Source organism: Coregonus lavaretus (genome assembly GCF_964263955.1).
Source record: "Coregonus lavaretus genome assembly, chromosome: 36".
Lineage (NCBI taxonomy): Eukaryota > Metazoa > Chordata > Actinopteri > Salmoniformes > Salmonidae > Coregonus > Coregonus lavaretus.
In genome coordinates, this window is record NC_140023.1 from 18690566 (window position 1) to 18709432 (window position 18867).

Consider the following 18867-nt stretch of genomic DNA (forward strand, 5'->3'; position numbering starts at 1 on the left):
GTAGCAACAAACAGCACAGCAACGACAGCACATGTGCGTAATCTTCTCCTAAAACAAACAAGGAGGTAAGCTACAAATAGCACACCAAAACAGGTAGCGCAGCAACACGACAAGGAACAATACACACAACACCTAAACTAACAACAAGGAACTAAATAGGGTGCTTAATGAGACATAACACAAAACAGGTGTGACAAACAGACAAAACCAATCAAACAAGAAACATAGAACGGTGGCAGCTAGTACTCCGGAGACGACGACCGCCGAAACCTGCCCGAACAAGGAGGAGGGGCCGCCTCGGCCGAAACCGTGACAGTTATTGCCTAGCAACAGAGAATTCTAACTATATGTTCGTGATTAACTCAGTTTTATCTCATAGTCCACTAAAAAAATCTCCCTCACTTCCTGAGCGGAATGACGGCTGCGTTGTCCCATGGTGTATATACTTGCGTACTATTGTTTGTACAGATGAACGTGGTACCTTCAGGCGTTTGGAAATTGCTCCCGAGGATGAACCAGACTTGTGGAGGTCTACAATTTTTTTTCTGAGGTATTGGCTGATTTCTTTTGATTTTTCCATGATGTCATGCAAAGAGACACTGAGTTTGAAGGTAGACCTTGAAATACATCCACAGGTACACCTCCAATTGACTCAAATGATGTCAATTAGCCTATCAGAAGCTTCTAAAGCCATGACATAATTTTCTGGAATTTTCCAAGCTGTTTAAAGGCACAGTCAATTTAGTGTATGTAAACTTCACTGGAATTGTGATACAGTGAATTATGAGTGAAATAATCTGTCTGTAAACAATTGTTGGAAAAATTACTTGTGTCATACACAAAGTAGATGTCCTAACCGTCTTGACAAAACTATAGTTTGTTAACAAGAAATTTGTGGAGTGGTTGAGAAACAAGTTTTAATGACTCCAACCTAAGTGTATGTAAACTTCCGACTTCAACTGTATATTCTAGGGGGTTAAGTCCACACCCGTTGTATTCGGCAGGTGACAAATACAATTAGATTATCTCATTTCCTTTCTATGATCCCACCCACATCCATATAATAATCTCCACAAATGCATTTTGGTCAAGTGGCTGACAACTGGCAAAAAAAATTCACTATCAATGTCATACTACATACAATAGTACAGCAAATACTATGATAACTAACCCCTTTCATCCGTTCTTATTATACAGTAGTGGCTCAGTGCTTTATTTTGTCAGCCTGCCCTACCTATAGTGTTCTAATGCAGAGATGTAACGTTTTTTCACCTCTAGATTACAGCAAAGCACAAACACTTCTTTATAGTGGTACAACTATCGCGAGAGATTTCCGTGCGAGATAACCTCCACTGACGTTTTTGTCCCACGCCTGACATTAGGGTTCCACTATATATCACAGCCACAAAGTCCACATGTAAATGCATGATTTTTTGTTGTTGTTGCTTTTTAGTCTAAATTTAAGTTTAGGCATAAGGTCAGCAGTGTGGTTAAGGTATGGGTTAAGGTTAGGTTTAAAATCAGATTTTAAGAAGATACATGTAGAAATAGCCGGATGTATGACTTTGTGGCTGTCTTAACTAGTGAGGACCTTGCCACGGGAGGTTTTAACCCGCGAAAAGAAGAGCAGTTGACTCAAGGGGTTTAAATTATACTTTAAAACAGCTAGCTAGCTATACACGGCGATGTCAAGAGGGCAATACAAGGGACAAAGGTAGGTGCGGCCGGTGGCCTGTGAACATTTAGCTAAAACGTTTTGAAACTATTCAGCTGGCTAGCTAATAATGTTAGCGCACGAAAGTTATGTTCATGGCTAGAAAGGATACAGCTTTTATCAAATTAACGTCAAAAGTCGATTTTGCCCAACCCTTCTCCTAGCTTTAACCTCATTCTCCTAATCGTCTACAAAAAGTCGAATCTGACGTTAATTTGACAAAAGCCATGACCGGGGGGAGGGGGAATTTCATTTGTCTCGAGATATAACCCGTCGGGTGATTGGTTGAGCCTACTTGAGTGCGTGACGTCAGGCTGAGCCCTTACCAAACATGGGGGACTATTTATCTCGCCTCGGATCTGAAACCAGTAGTAACCACCAACTTCAATGACAGTTAACATTAATTAAAATACGAATCAGACATTAATATATTGTCGCAAAGGAGCGCTTGCTAGCTAGGTACAGTGTTTGACCCTGACCTGTGTTACCTTTCCCGGACCTGCTGTTTTCGACTCTCTACCGTACCTGCTGTCTCGACCTCTGAATGTTCAGCTATGAAAAGCCAACAGACATTTACTCCTGAGGTATTGACCTGTTGCACCCTCTACAACCACTGATTATTATTTGACCCTGCTGGTCATCTATGAACGTTTGAACATCTTGAAGAACAATCTGGCCTTAAATGGCCATGTGCTCTTATCTCCACCGGGCACAGCCAGAAAAGGACTGGCCACCCCTCAGAGCCTGGTTCCTCTCTAGGTTTCTTCCTAGGTTCCTGCCTTTCTAGGGAGTTTTTCCTAGAAAGGCAGGAAACAGCATTGCTTGCTGTTTGGGGTTTTAGGCTGGGTTTCTGTATAAGCACTTTGTGACATCTGCTGATGTAAAAAGTGCTTTAGAAATACATTTGATTCATATTATCTGTTTTTCTAGCTAGCTAGCGAAATGCTAATTCCGACGTTTGCTAGACTTGGGAGCTCATGTGGACATAGCATAGGCTTCAGGAGCCAATGGGTTACATATGATTCCACCATGGGCAGCAACAACTGGCTACTAGTTCGTTTTCAGCCAAATATGTTAAACTCATAGCTAGTGTATCCAGTGACCACCACATTTAGGAGGATAACAAATTACTGAAATGTAGCTAGCTATATCACTGGCCAGGTAGTAGCCACTAACTAATAGCGGACGCATGACCTATTATTTGATACATTTGGGTTAACTTGCTCATATTGTGGAAAGGTAAAAATAACAATTAGTGGGCTCGTTTTTTGAAGGATTGGACAGTGAAACTAAAATAAGATTTGTAGCTAGCTGGTGAGGCTTCCATTTAGTAAGTAATAGGCCCTTTTCACGTGACGTCAGACAACTTCCGTTCTGCCGCGATGCAGGTTATGTTTACATCCGGTGTCGCTTAGGAACGCTTAGCTAGTAGCACATCATTATGGAGTTCACCCAGTCCCTTTCACATCTGCCACCAATACGACTTAACGACGTAGAACGACTTGCTGACAAGTGGTCCCTTACTTCAAGATCGAAGCTTGATAAAGGCTACAAGTTCTTCGTTGAAGGTTACCTGTTTGATTATGAAGGTACGTGTTTATCTTTATTTAGCTTAAATTAGCCCTATGCTAGCGACGGTTATGAGCTGACGAGTTTCTGTTTTGCAGCCTCTTTTTAATATTACTGCTGTTTGTATCGACCGTAAGATAAGAGTCAGTAATGTATTAATGGCTAATGCTGCGCCCTTTCTCCCAATCACTGTATTGAAACAGTCTCAAGTGTAGTTAACGGTGAGGTGACAGTGAGAGGGCGATGTTACAGGTCCATGAAGAAAAATGAGGAGGCTCATCGGCTTCAGGTTTCTCAGATAAACAGTTCTCTAACATTATGATAAGATAGGTTAAGATAGATAAGTTTTCTTTTTGTTGTGTTTTGCTGCGGTTGCAGATTTAATAAGAATGATTCCACAAAGTTCCACTGTGGATCAGTTTGTTTCTCAGTCTGAGCTCTGATTTTGTATCATTAAACTTAATACACAACGAAATTCTTACAAACCGATGTGGGTAATACTAACCAGGAGAAGGACGGCAGGCATAGTCGTGATCGTTTGTCACTGCAGGCAAAGCACCCTCTGTGCTGTCAGGCATCTCATGATCAGAATCATCCAGGACAGCAACACCAAGACGCTTTCTTGCTCGCTGGTAAACTGACTCCCGAGCTTGTGAGCCGCCTCCTATATGTGTGAAATTAACCATATGCTTGTCATGATACATTTTGGTAATCACTTTTCAGTCCCTAAAATGACAAAATGTAGCAGCTATATTGCATCAGGATTAAATTATTAAACATTTTGTACAAGTAATATATTATTGGATTACAGTAGTATTACGTTTAACGCTGTCTACCTATCCTTACCCCAATCATTCCAGTGGAATCTAGACGGCACTGATCCCTGTTTAATACGGATCCGTCCACTGGCCGATGTGTATCTATCCTCAGGGGGAAAGTGCTGACTGCAAACAAAGGTGCTCCCACGAAGAATCTTAAAACTTGGTCCCTCATCTCTCCTGATCGCCCTCACCCAACGGGCACGTATTTCTCCATCAACAGGGAAATCGTGAAAACTCAGATACGGGAATTTCTGTTTGTTGTTTGAACAAAATGGTACACTGCAATAGCATCTTCTCGAAGATTGTGCCATGCTTCGGTGTTGGATGGGATACTGTTGCGATACAGACACCGGGAGAAAAGAAACAGCTAAATTAACATTCAGCTTTGACCAGGAATCAATATTTATCTAGCTATCATGCACAACAGTATTTGAATAGGTGAGTTACTATACATTCATGAATAAACTAACTGCCTAACAAAGGGTTAGATAGCTAGCTAAGTAAACTTGTTACATTACAGCCAGGCAGCAATGTAACGCTACCTTTTAACGTTATCGGTATCTGGTACTAAGTTGTTGTTAGCTAACGTTAGCCCACTTTTAAGTAACTAAGGCAGTGAACAATTATGAATTAACAATAACGTTAGCAAGTTACAAACCATTGCATATACGTAAACATTATTACTCTTAACTTTACTAATTTAACTTAAACGTACCTTTTGGAATTTCTTCAAGTAGCTAGCTTGCTAGTTAGTGGTCAACAGTTGTATTTTCGTTGAGAAGTCTCAGGTTACGGGCGAACGGAAGTGAAGTTAACCTGCTACGCGGAAAGGCGGAAGTTAGATGACGTCATCGTGAAAAGGGCCTATTTGGTGATCAAGCTGAAGCTGGGTATCCCAAGTCGTTCGGTTGGTGCTAACTGCTCATGCCGTCGGTGCGGGCTAGCTAAACAGACGGATCTGTAGCGCATCTGTGTGACGTCACGCACTAATGAAGGCTCAACCAATCACTTGACGGGTTCTATGTCGAGACTCATGAATATTCATTAATTGCCCCCACCCGCCTTCCTACAGAAGATAATTTTGCTAACGGTATCGTGTTGTTAAGCTAATGCTAGCTAGTAGGTAAAAGTATTCAGACTTCATTGAGTAAACTCGAGGTATGAAGCAGTCAGGAGACTGCATTTGTTTAATTATACTATCTAGCTAGCTAACACATGCGGTATTAGTTTCCTATTTTTTTTCCTAAACTCGCCCCGCTCGTTAGCTATTATGCACATTTGATAGCTTGTTGCAAACGTCCTTGTCATTGGATTTATCATAGTAGCAGGAATGGTCAGACCAAAAAACGGAGAAGTGAAAGTGATTGGGTGAAATTATGAAGCGAAATATAGCTTCACTCTATCCAATCAGAGCAGCAGGATCAACGGACTCTTCTCTTTACAGACAGGCAAACTAGCCAGTTGAGTTATTTAGACCACGTAGCGCCTCACTTTACTGGCTGACATGAGAAAGATGCGTGTTGGCACCCAAAAATTATTTTTTTCCCTATCACTAATAATTACAAAAAATACTCTGATCATAATCGTATCCAGGAAATTGTCCATATCCGTTACGATACTCGTTTTGTCCGACTACTCGGCACACCTCTAGTAGTTACTCCACAATACTAACCTAATTGACAGAGTGAAAAGAAGGAAGCCTGTACAGAATAAAAATATTCCAAAACCAGGGTTTCAGTTAGGAAAATGTGGCGCCAGACAACGTGACCGGTAAGATATGAATTTTCCGGATATTTGAGAAATTTTCCGGACATCCATATGCTCAAATCACATATAGATTATTGTAATTCCTCTTAACAGAAAAGAATTTAGCCTGTAAAGTTTTAATAAAATAAAGTAGAATGATGTTCTTATACCAACATGACAGGTTTTATTGAAAAGCAAAACATTGTCCTTGTGTCTTCATCCCTGCTATAAATCATAAATTAATATTATTTAAAAAAAGAAAAAACATTTATCCTAGAAGAACAAGTCGCCTACATAGTTACCTCTGCTGCAGCAGATAAGGATTTATTTATTTATTATTATAAGTTCATTATAGTTACCAGCCTCAGAAATTGCAGCCCAAATAAGTCATTCACAGAGTTCAAGTAACAGACACATCTCAACATCAACTGTTCAGAGGAGACTGCGTGAATCAGACCTTCATGGTCGAATTGCTGCAAAGAAACCACTACTAAAGGACACCAATAATAAGAAGAGACTTGCTTGGGCCAAGAAACAGGAGCAATGGACATTAGACCGGTGGTAATCTGTCCTTTGGTCTGGAGTCCAAATTTGAGATTTTTGGTTCCAACCAATGTCTTTGTGAGACGCAGTATAGGTGAACGGGTGATCTCCGCATGTGTAGTTCCCACCGTGAAGCATGGAGGAGGAGGTGTGATGGTGTGGGGGTGCTTTGCTGGTGACACTGTCTGTGATTTATTTAGAATTCAAGGCACGCTTAACCAGCATGGCTACCACAGCATTCTGCAGCGATACGCCATCCCATCTGGTTTGCGCTTAGTGGGACTATCATTTGTTTTCAACAGGACAATGACCCAACACACCTCCAGGCTGTGTAAGGGCTATTTTACCAAGAAGGAGAGTGATGGAGTGCTGCATCAGATGACCTGGCCTCCACAATCACCCCACCTCAACCCAATTTATTTATGTATTTAATTTTCAATAAATGTTTTCACTTTGTCATTATATGGGGTAAAGTGTGTAGATGGGTGAGCGAAAAAAAATCAACTGAATCAATTTTGAATTCAGTTTGTAACACAACAAAATGTGGAGTAAGTTAAGGGTTATGAATACTTTCTGAAGGCACTGTACTTCTAGCTAGCTAGCTAGCTAGCTAGCTAGCTAGCTAGAGGCAAATCATTAGCTAGCTACCTTCTTGACTTGTGAAGCTCAGCTGCTGTGTGTGTGACCTGATCATGCGTGTAGTTGAAGGCACATCTTGTAGCTTGGAAGATCATGACTCTTAAGTTCCATTACATTACACATAAGTCATTGGATGAAGGGGTCTCCTGTATGGGGGGAGTTTTGTTAAAATTCTAGGCAGTAAGGCACATTTACGCATATGACCAAATTTAACGTTTTTGCATACTGCTTCATACACATCTGTGCTTTGACGAAGAAAATGAAACATGTAGGCTATGAGGATTATACATTTATATTCATAGCTACATCCATCATAACAAGAACTAGATGACAATGGTGGTCAGGTCAACGCGTTGTATTTTTTCCCTACTGCTATGCCTGATTGGTGGTGCAGTCTGCAAAAACAGACCGAGTCAACAACATACCATGAGACCAATTCAGAACTAATAGGCCTAAACATTCGAGGAAGAAGTGTGTGTGTGTGTGTGTGTATATATATATATATATATATTTTTTTTTTTTTTTCATATCCTTTATTTACAATATTCATCCTGTGCCCACACACTTCTAATGCTTAAAAGTGAAAGCATACTTATGAGAGGGGTGGCCCAGGTAGTACCCAAGACCAATCTGTGAGTTAATTTGACATTGGGAAAAAAATATACTTTGTAAATACTGCATTGCATGTTGGATTGAATTGAGCCCGTAATTTTCACTTTCAATGTGATGATTGCACTTTTCTTCCCAACACAATACCTAAATAAATGTGAGTCCACATAATAAAATACAATTGCGCCCCATGAGGGATGCGAACCTACACGGCAAGTGGCAATCGATGTCAGGAATTTGGCACCTTACCACAGGGAGCTAACTGACTAGAGCTGAGTTTGGTTATGATGCACATCATTTTATCAACAGAGCATGCAAGTGGACTTCTGGTAAATATGCTTTTGTGAGGAAGTGTAGTGATCAGGTATAACTACATTTAACCACCCCCAAAATGAATATCTATGAGCAATTCCCCCCACCCACAAATTTGAAGGGGTTGGGCAAAGGCTGAAATTGGGGTTATGAGTTACACTTTAAGACAGCCCTGATGCTCGCTCTGAACAGTAACACGCATCACTTGTAAGCATAAGGACATTATTTTTCATATCAGCGAGAAATAATCAAAACACAGAAGGTTAAATTGATACACACCTTTATAGGGTTAGTGTTCCCACCCGTCAATATCCCCATGTTACAGCATGTGTTTACGGAAGACAGAGGGACCATCTGTGCTATATAGCTAGCTATCTAGCATGCTCCGAAAACCTGTGTAACGGCCGCCAGAAACGTGTTGTCACTGAAAAATACTGTCAGCTGCAACTGATAAATCCGGTTAAAACAGTGCACAGTAAGTGTATATTATGCATTTGTGAAATTATTTTTGTAATATGAAAGTATAGGGCTTTATGTTTCTAGAACCGTATCGCAATTGAGAATCGATTCACGTTTAGAATAAGTATTTGGCTGTTTTGGCTACCAGAGCCAGTCTACCTCTGAAAATAATATATACGGTCCTTGGACCTTAACCTTAAGGAGTAACGGTAGGTTCCTTAAGAGTACATATTGGGCTAAGAAGACCCCACCGTAGCAGATTGACACATGATTGTTAGAGTTGTCTATCTATGGAGACACACACACACACAATAATGGGCAATTTACTGATTACCATAAAATATTAACTAGTTAACATTACATGATACGATGTATCACTATAGTTAAAACACTGAACCACTTGGACCCTCACTGGTAACTTTGCAAGTGTATTTCCCACATGGAAATTGTTATTGTTTGTTATTACAATGTCAAGCAATGTCGAATTCACTTGATTGCTTGGGGCTTTCCAATAGACGAGTTCTTCATTGTCTTGATAAAGACAGTAAGTAATTGTATTACAGCCAGCCAATGAGCCAAATTATTATTAGTGTAGTTAACGCGCCTGTGCCTGCTGTGCATTTCTTTGGTGTGATTGAAAAAAGCAGAAAACCCCCTTTGAAGGGCCCTTCTCTTCCTATTAGTGGTGTACGTGCGGAATGCGAGACTGGTGCCGCGTTCACAACATCTGGGAACTCGGAAAAATACGAGGTCAAATCATGACGTCAGTGATTTTGAGGTCGGAAAGTTGGAGCTCTAGAAAGAGGTCCGATATAATTCCGAGTTGGATGACCGTTCAAATCGATTTTTCCCAGTATGAGCCCGTTTTTTTCCCGAGTTCGCAGTTAGTTTGAACGCTCGGAAGTCAGATTTCCGAGTTCCCAGTTCCGAGTTCCCAGTTGTTTTGAACGCGCCATGATGGTGGTTGCTTGAACTTAGGCTCTGACGGAAACACAGCCGATGACGTAGCGGTCAGCGGTGGTTCGTGGCACGATAAATCATAAAAGCAAACAATTAAACTGGTATCCTTTGTTTATGAGACAAGGGAGCAACATCAGAGGATTTAAACGGACAGATATCACTGGACATTCCGTAACATGAGGTAGCTATGACCTTGGAGTTTGTGGTTGGCTTTGTAAGGCTCATTTCCAAGAATACGCTATTTTTTGCTGTTATCGTGCATATCCAGCCTTGACGATACAAGCCATGTAGTGACGAATTCCTCCATTTTACCTGAGCTAACGTTACATGACATTTAAACCCTGATGCATGTATTGACCAACCGGTTAATTGTCGAAGACGGTGCTATTTTAAGATGAGAAATACCTCTAAATGTATGTCGTCGTCTCATAATGACCAAAGAAAGAGTAAAAGCAAGCTGCCTGGTCCAGGAGACCGCTTGCTTTTACTCTAACAAACTAGCTAACAAGTATCTAAAGCTGGCATGTGTATCAGTTACTTTGTTGCAAGGTACTGGTTTTATATATGGTTGAAATTGTACTAAGATCTGTGCATTTTTTTCTCTATTACGTTTTACTGTGATACAAAACGATTATGTATTTGATGTTTCACTGTCGTTCCCAAGGGGCCTAGTGTCTTTTTAAAATCAGTGACTTGATCCTTAAAGTTGAATAAATCATAAGATGTCAGCTGCTTGAATAAATTACATTTTATTTGCCACGTGCCCCGAATACACCAGGTGTAGTAGACCTTACAGTGAAATGCTTACTTACAAGCCCCTAACCAACAATGCAGTTTTAAGAAAAATAAGTGTTAAGTAAAAAAATAGATAAGTTAAAAATAATTAAAGAGCAGCAGTAAAATAAAATGACAGAAGGGAGGCTATATAGGGAGGTGCTGGTACAGAGTCAATGTTAGTCGAGGTGAGCACTCCCATGGATGGATGTAGAGAAAGGGAAGGGTTTTAAGTGAGAGAGATTTTATGGCCTCATTTTAAGCAGCTTTGAAATACTTGGTTAAACTATAGGCCTAACACCTGGAGTCTCAAATACAACCAAGAGTAACCACACTTAATGATTTGAGGTGATAGGTGAAATCAATTATGGGAATCCAGTCTGATTCTGGACCTGTATTTTGCAACATGTCTAATCACGTTGTTTACTGAGACCAGGGTTTCCCAAATTCGGTCCAGGACTGAGTTTGGGAAACCGTGACCTAGAGGGCATGCTGAACATTCACTATAACAGTTGTCCATTGTTGCTCTGTCAAAAGCCCAGCACAATGGGTATGACAGGTAGTGATTGAGCAGTTTTAGGATGGGTTTTGTTGTGGGAGAGACCTCAAAGCTGGTGTAAGGACCGAGTCAACAACATACCATGAGACCAATTCAGAACTAATAGGCCTAAACATTCCTTTTAACTTAATGCCCTTGCAAAAATGTACCTCAGTCATTGCAGTGTCTGCACACAGGAAAATGATGACAGTAGACAGCACTCAGTATATTTTGAAGTACAGTAGACCCATCTCCCTGTGGAGCATGGACCCTGATCGGTCACTGTAGTTATACCTGTTGGTGGTCACAATGACAAAATGAGTACTGTGATGGGAGAGTGTGCACCTTGTTTCATTTCTTAAGTCTGATACTTATTTTCCCCCCAAATCGTTTATCTTTGTGTTAAGAGATGTAAAGCAGAAGTGAAAGGGGACAGAAAGCAGGAAAGCGAGAGTTGTTTTCAATGCAAAAGGGAACAGAAATTGAGCCTCAGTGCTGACGGTAAAACATTTCCTTACTTGCGCATTATTAGACTAGGGAAAGCATTTGCTTTATTAGTGTATAGACAATTAACTTGATTGTTCGAGCACCGCCTATTCGGCTCACAGTTGATCCCTGAAAGCAGTCAGTGGCTCACTGAACCAAGGGAGGATTTAGGTCTTTGGAAAGAGAACACAAAAAGAATGCTGTTTTATTATATGTCAAAAACTAACATACTATCTATCAGTCTAACCCTGTAATAAAAACGGTATCTCTCTGCAGAATGTCTCTTGTGGAAGAGCGAGAGAAGGCCACCCTCAAGCAGTGTGTGCAGGCCTGCTCTCAGCTGGAGGAGGCCATCGGTGGGGTGATGAGGGCTGAGGCCCAGCTCAAGGACAACTCCAGAGAGGTGAGTAAACCACCAGGGGACTCTCTTACAGCCCGTGGTCCCACCCAGGGTTGACCCCGTTCTAGTGGATCAGATGGAACCCCCACTGAGTCAGTCTATGCTCTGGTTACAGTGAGGGGAAAAAAGTATTTGATCCCCTGCTGATTTTGTACGTTTGCCCACTGACAAAGACATGATCAGTCTATAATTTTGATGGTAGGTTTATTTGAACAGTGAGCGACAGAATAACAACAACAAAATCCAGAAAAACGCATGTCAAAAATGTTATAAATTGATTTGCATTTTAATGAGGGAAATAAGTATTTGACCTCCTCTCAATCAGAAAGATTTCTGGCTCCCAGGTGTCTTTTATACAGGTAACGCGCTGAGATTAGGAGCACACTCTTAAAGGGAGTGCTCCTAATCTCAGGTTGTTACCTGTATAAAATACACCTGTCCACAGAAGCAATCAATCAATCAATCAGATTCCAAACTCTCCACCATGGCCAAGACCAAAGAGCTCTCCAAGGATGTCAGGGACAAGATTGTAGACCTACACAAGGCTAGAATGGGCTACAAGACCAAGCATCTTGGTGAGAAGGTGACAACAGTTGGTGCGATTATTCGCAAATGGAAGAAACACAAAATAACTGTCAATCTCCCTCGGCCTGGGGCTCCATGCAAGATCTCGCCTCGTGGAGTTGCAATGATCATGAGAACGGTGAGGAATCAGCCCAGAACTACACGGGAGGATCTTGTCAATGATCTCAAGGCAGCTGGGACCATAGTCACCAAGAAAACAATTGGTAACACACAACGCTGTGAAGGACTGAAATCCTGCAGCGCCCGCAAGGTCCCCCTGCTCAAGAAAGCACATATACAGGGCCCTCTGAAGTTTGCCAATGAACATCTGAATGATTCAGAGGAGAACTGGGTGAAAGTGTTGTGGTCAGATGAGACCAAAATCAAGCTCTTTGGCATCAACTCAACTCGCCGTGTTTGGAGTAGGAGGAATGCTGCCTATGGCCCCAAGAACACCATCCCCACTGTCAAACATGGAGGTGGAAACATTATGCTTTGGGGGTGTTTTTCTGCTAAGGGCACAGGACAACTTCACCGCATCAAAGGGACGATGGACGGGGCCATGTACCGTCAAATCTTGGGTGAGAACCTCTTTCCCTCAGCCAGGGCATTGAAAATGGGTCGTGGATGGGTATTCCAGCATGACAATGACCCAAAACACACGGCCAAGGCAACAAAGGAGTGGCTCAAGAAGAAGCACATTAAGGTCCTGGAGTGGCCTAGCCAGTCTCCAGACCTTAATCCCATAGAAAATCTGTGGAGGGAGCTGAAGGTTCGAGTTGTCAAACGTCAGCCTCGAAACCTTAATGACTTGGAGAAGATCTGCAAAGAGCAGTGGAACAAAATCCCTCCTGAGATGTGTGCAAACCTGGTGGCCAACTACAAGAAACGTCTGACCTCTGTGATTGCCAACAAGGGTTTTGCCACCAAGTACTAAGTCATGTTTTGCAGAGGGGTCAAATACTTATTTCCCTCATTAAAATGCAAATAAATGTATAACATTTTTGACATGCGTTTTTCTGGATTTTGTTGTTATTCTGTCTCTCACTGTTCAAATAAACCTACCATTAAAATTATAGACTGATCATGTCTTTGTCAGTGGGCAAACGTACAAAATCAGCAGGGGATCAAATACTTTTTTCCCTCACTGTATGTCAGGAACACACAGCCGGGCTCATAAAATGGCCTCTATGCTGTAAACACAGTGGTTTTCAGGGATTTAGGACAAGCACCATGGTTAGTCACCCCAGGCCTCAGGAAGGCAGATGGGTATAGGGTGTGTATGTTTTGATGTGCTGGGAAGCCTAGCACACCTGGCAGGGTAGTCATTAGTTCCCCACAAACTGATCCATGGCATTATTGTATGTCATAACTGTGGCAGATATGCTAAGCCATGTTAGAGCTGTGGGTCTTTGAGCTGTGATGTTAAAATGGGTCTTTGAGCTGTGATGTTAAAATGGGTCTTTGAGCTGTGATAAAACAGGTCTTTGTCCTCCTGTCGTGACCACAGTTAATGATTAGTATGTGGCTCGTGATGAGGACGACCGGAGAGACCAATAATTGAAACATGACCACCGGATAGAGTTTCCCAGACCCGCCTTTATAAGGTAGTAGCAGGGCGAGGCAGGTCATTGCAGTCTGAGAGGACACAGACAGCAGCGGATCCACTACTGCAGCAGCAGTTGCTCGCTTCTCACTGCATCTTAGAGAATCATTCAGCCTTTTTCTGACTACCCAGCAGAGGAATAGGTAAAAGCAAATGTGTTTTCCCTTATTCTTTGACATGGATATAGTAGTTTACTGTGTAGGAGACTAGGAGCTGATGGGTGTATAGGTCAGTGTGCCGTCTTCTCTGTGTGTCTGACCTTGCATAGCTTCAGCAGCAGGAGATTAAAGAAGCTACTCAGCCCTTGAGTGCTCCGTATCAGTGACATCTCAGGGCCGTGACTTGACAGCAGTGTATGTACGGATTCTAGTATGCAGATAATTTTTTTTGCTGACTAATTTGCTACTTTCTCTTCTTGTTTACAGGTGAAGTCCCAGCTTCACACCTGTATCAGCAGACACCTGGAGTTTCTGCGTTCCCGTGAGGTGTGGCTGCTGGAGCAGATTGACCTTGTGGAGCAGCTGAAGGGAGAGGCTCTGCAGGCACCGCTACATCAGCTTCACCGGGTGAGTAGTACCCCATGTCTGCAGCACAACACGACGATATCTGCACTGTAGTGTCTGCTCAGAAACCTCTGAAAATCAAGTTCCATTTTGTCTCTTACTTCAGTGACCTTCTCCTCGTGTTACCAGTGTCAGGTCTGACCTTCTCCTTTTCTCTCCCTCTCTCTTCTGCCCACAGCTCCGAGGCCAGTTTGACATTCTCATTCATCAGCTAGAGAACTCCAACAGCAACAATCTGGCCAACCAGCTCACTAGCTGCATGGAAAAGTAAGAGATCGCACAATGGCCTCTGTCTTGAATTGAATGTAATTTGGGAGTCAGTATTCGCAATTATTGTTTACGGTTGATGGTGTTTAAGTCATGGCACTTGAGCAATCATTTCAGTATTTGCTTCCATTATACCTCTATAATTAACTTGGGCATAATCACGTTAGAACCTGAAGTTTGGCTTGTGTAAGTAGCTAGCTGTAGTTAACTGTGTGTGGGGGGGGGGATTTTAGATGGGTGTGCTGAAATGTCTTCTTCTCTGTGTGTTCAGGTTATCTTCCCTGAACCTGACTCCCGAGGAAACCCCTGAGATGAGCTTCCAGGCTGACACTCGCTCCTTGCGTCAGGCCATCACCTCCTTTGGCACCATTGCCACCCAGGTACGTGATCCTCTGGGAGCTATAAGCAGAATTACACACACAGCTTACTAACAAAGTTCACTTCAGTCCAGACTGGATTTAGCCCGATGTTGATTGGAGAAGTTTGAACTTTGTCTGTGTGTTTACCGGTTGAGCCACTTCTGTCACCCTGCCCACATAAGGCTCCCTGTCGGCTCTAATGGAGGTTTACAACTAACTCCTCTGAACACTGAGGCATAAAACTGTACTCATTGCCAGTTTGTGTGTGAAAGTGTAAATGTTAAAGGTTTACTAAAGGTATATTTCATAAGGTTTAGACATGTACATTTTCATATCTATAAAAATTGTAGTCAAGGAAAGAGTGTTAGAAAATATTTCTGGTGGAAATCTTGGGAATTGCAGTTTGAGATAACTTGGTGAAGGTATTGGTTATGCTGTCCTAGCTGACTGCCTTGTCTGGCCTAGTTCCTCAATCTATGTTGTTACTGCTTACATAAAACCCTGACATCTCCCACGTCCTCGTGGATAAAATGTTAATAACTTCCCTTTCCCCTCCCCAGCACATGGAAGTAGGACCCGTGCTGAATATCATCCCTCAAAGCTCTAATACTAGCGAGCAACCTTGGCTTCAGCAGAGCTGTCCAATCGCAGCTAAGAAACAGGTTTGTACCATGATGCCACAGGCCCTTTCCATGTAAAGTTGTGATTCCTTTGGTTATACATGCATGGAGTCCTCACTCACAAGGAAATACAGTGTACTGACATGCACACTTGTTTTTTTTTTTTATATGTAGAGGGTGGAGTCTGCACCTCTTGCCGACTGGCTCCTTGGAAACCGTCCAGTGACTACTGCCCCAGTTGGATACCAATCAAGCAAGAACCCACAGGATTGGTTGATCACCGGCAGGGATATTCAGGTGAGACCAGATGGCGCGAAATTAATTTCCTTGTTGCTTAAAATGTATCTAGACTCTGCTCCTAGAAAAACAAATATTTAATTACATTTACCATATCTATTTTCAAACGAAAAACATTTGAGTTGCAGGTTCATGTTATACCCAGACTATCACAAAGTCAAAAAGGTCATGTTTTTATCTCTTTCCTCTGTCATCCAGTCATCCTGCCCTGTGGCCCCCTTTGACTTCCACAAGGCCTGGGGCCAGCTGAAGGACCTGGAGGTGTGGCTGCTGAAGGAGAAGACTCCCATCAGAGAGAGAACCAACAGTATCTGTAGCACCAGCAGCAGCTCAACCTTCTCCATCGAGAAGATTGATGAGTCTGAGTTAGACATGGCTCTGGAGGAGGAGGAGGAGGAGGAAGAAGAGGAGGAGGAGGAGAAGAGGGCAAAGATTGAAGAACTGAGTGACTGGCTCATCACCCCAGCTACTGTTGCCAAGGAGACCACCAGCGAGGACTGCCAGGCCTCTGATGCTGACAGGTGGAAGCAGGTCTTCAAGCCTTTCCAGGAAGGTTTCTACACTAGCGATTGGCTGCCAAAATCAGACTGCGGCTCGTGCTGTGCCAAGTCTGTGGAGATTGAGAACCTGGGCAAACTCTTGTGCCTGAAAACCACCCCCACCTCTGCTGCCACCACACCCCAGCCCCCCAGCCCTGTGGAGATCTGGCTGCAGCAGGCCATTCCAGTCCAGCAGTCGTGCAAAGCCAACGAGTCCTGCTCCAGCTACTCCCAGTGTGTGTGTGACGAGAACTGCGGCAAAGAGGCCCTCTCCACCTGGCTCCTCAAGGAGGGGGGTCGGGACAAGAACGGAGTCTCAGTGGACAAAAACAAGCAGTCCACCATCTACCACCAAGAGCAAGAACAGAAGGTTCAGGCCATCCTGGAGTCCTGGCTCCACCCTAGCAAGCCTGGCAAGACCATAGGCTCCACGTCCCAAGCCTTATCATCCCTCTCAGCCTGGGTATCTCAACCAGCCTCCCAGGGGAAGGAGAAGGCCAGCAGGGTGGAACACAGCTCCCAGTTCAAAGGCCCCAAGTCGGAGAGCCCTTTCAGCAAACCACTGCAGCCAGAGTGCTGGGTCTTACCTGAGAAGACCCACAGTAGCACCGCTGCCACACCGAGACAGGAGAGCACAAAGGAGCAACCCAACACAGAACCAGAGGAGGACAAGTGGCTTCTACGCAAGAGGGCCAATGCTCAGGTAAGGCTATGGATAATGATCTGATTGGAAAAACTCACAGTAGTCTTTGCATTCTTTAGTTTTGAAATCTTTCAACCACTGGTTAACCAGTGAATCTATTTTAGCCTCGAGCAAAAGCTGGGTCATTCATACTGACAATACTGTGTTCCTTGGTCTGATTTTCAGGAGCGACTTGCCCTTCCCACAGTATGTGATCTATTTTCCTGTATGAAAATGGGTGGAGAGAAAGAGAAGTGGCTACACCAGGCACCTATACAGGTAAGAATCTCAATAGCCATTCATATTTATCTGAAAACCAACATGGAATTTTTTGTGACCCATTTTGTTCATTATTTGTTCCTGAATTCTTTATTTCCTTCCCCCCTCTTTTCCAGATGTAAAAGCTGTATCCAGTAGATTTTTGAAGATATTTTTTGGATTTTATTGTGGAGCCACTTTAATGCTGATGGTCGCATACAATGTCTTGATTAACTTTTTCCTCTAATGCTCTTCTGGGAATGGGTCTCTCTCTCGCGCTCTCTCTCTCTCTGAGATGTGCCTCCCGCCCCTAGTCTGATATAGAGACTGGGGTTTGTGGACCTGCTGCCATCTGGAATTCTTTGAATTTGCCTTCTATAATCATATTAGAGTTCTCAATGTCAAGCTAGCAAGATGGGCCATGGATCTAAAGCTAACTCACAATGTGATTTTGAGAATCTCTGTTCTTGAGAAAGTACAAGCTCACATGAATGTTTGGGGTGAGGGAGGTTAGATATTTATTTTAATCAACCATATTTTAAGAAACCCTTTTTATGGAATGCGGTAAAGAGTTGTCAAGTATACATCACTAGTATGAGTGATCATTGTAGTGGTATTCACAGAATTCCATCATTCTGTGACTATGCGCTGTGGGACTGTGGGTATATCTAGTTTTCCCCCATACTCAAAAAAGACTATCAAGTAATGTAAGCTACTCTTTGGTTTCTATTTCTTAGTATGTTTTCTTTCGATCTGGTGAAATATTATTTTGGCTTAAACACCAGTATAGCTTTCTCTGAAATGGCTTCAAAATAGTCATCCAAATTACAAGCTTAACGTAGAGGCATTCTCAATTACCAATACATCTACCCTTATCTCACTAACTCCATAGTTCTGGTTTATGTGCCTCAAGTTTGCTTCATTGTATTTAGTGGATACATTGTGAAACCGGTGTTGGTTTGCCTGTCCTATATCACCTGTGTTGAGATTGTATCACTGCTGTGCAAGAGTTGATTGTTTTCATGTTGCAAATATGCAAGCTGAAAATGTTGTGCCCAATATAGTAATTCCATTGAAATGACTTTCGATTGGCTAAAACTAATGAAGCAAACATCTATCAAAAGAACACCTTGTATTGATAACCACTGATATGTATGTCTTTCTGCATATTACCTCTGTAGATGTCTCTCCATAGAGGGTAGACCAAAGATATTTGTGCATGGCTCTAAGTGCAATGGGGAGTTGGGTAGGAGAGGAGAAACACAATGGTGCTTGATGAATGGTTCTAATAGGTTTTTTCAGTTCATATTGGGGGCCTGTGCAAATGCTTTTTACCATAAAGTAGAACTATCCATATTATCACTTGTCTAACTCCCTCTGCTGTTACACCTGTACCATATTTAACTCTTAATAAAAACAAAACCTTGAGTGCTGTTGTTGGACTTCTTTCTTAAACCAAGTTTTGAGTTTGAACTTCCTTTTATTGCCCAAACCAAGTTGCAAACATAGGCAGTTGGTCTGGAGAAATGCACAGTGAAGCAT

The 18867-nt window shown here is 42.5% G+C and overlaps 1 protein-coding gene across 3 annotated transcripts; it reads left to right on the top strand.

Moving 5' to 3' along the window:
• Window positions 1–1582: 1582 nt before the first annotated feature.
• On the top strand, window positions 1583–18753 carry LOC311111018 (nuclear receptor coactivator 4-like). 3 transcript variants are annotated; one of them, XM_084153707.1, is made up of 10 exons: window positions 1583–1714; window positions 11447–11573; window positions 14166–14306; window positions 14482–14570; window positions 14842–14950; window positions 15490–15591; window positions 15724–15846; window positions 16045–17088; window positions 17254–17346; window positions 17463–18753. In XM_084153707.1, exons 1-10 carry the CDS (start codon window positions 1686–1688, stop codon window positions 17466–17468), a joined length of 1863 nt encoding a protein of 620 aa, XP_084009833.1. In that variant the 5' UTR covers window positions 1583–1685; the 3' UTR covers window positions 17469–18753. The 3 variants fall into 3 exon arrangements, with proteins under 3 accessions (XP_084009833.1, XP_084009835.1, XP_084009834.1); XM_084153709.1 differs by lacking the exon at window positions 1583–1714 and adding an exon at window positions 8340–8428; XM_084153708.1 differs by lacking the exon at window positions 1583–1714 and adding an exon at window positions 9369–9553.
• Window positions 18754–18867: the final 114 nt, after the last annotated feature.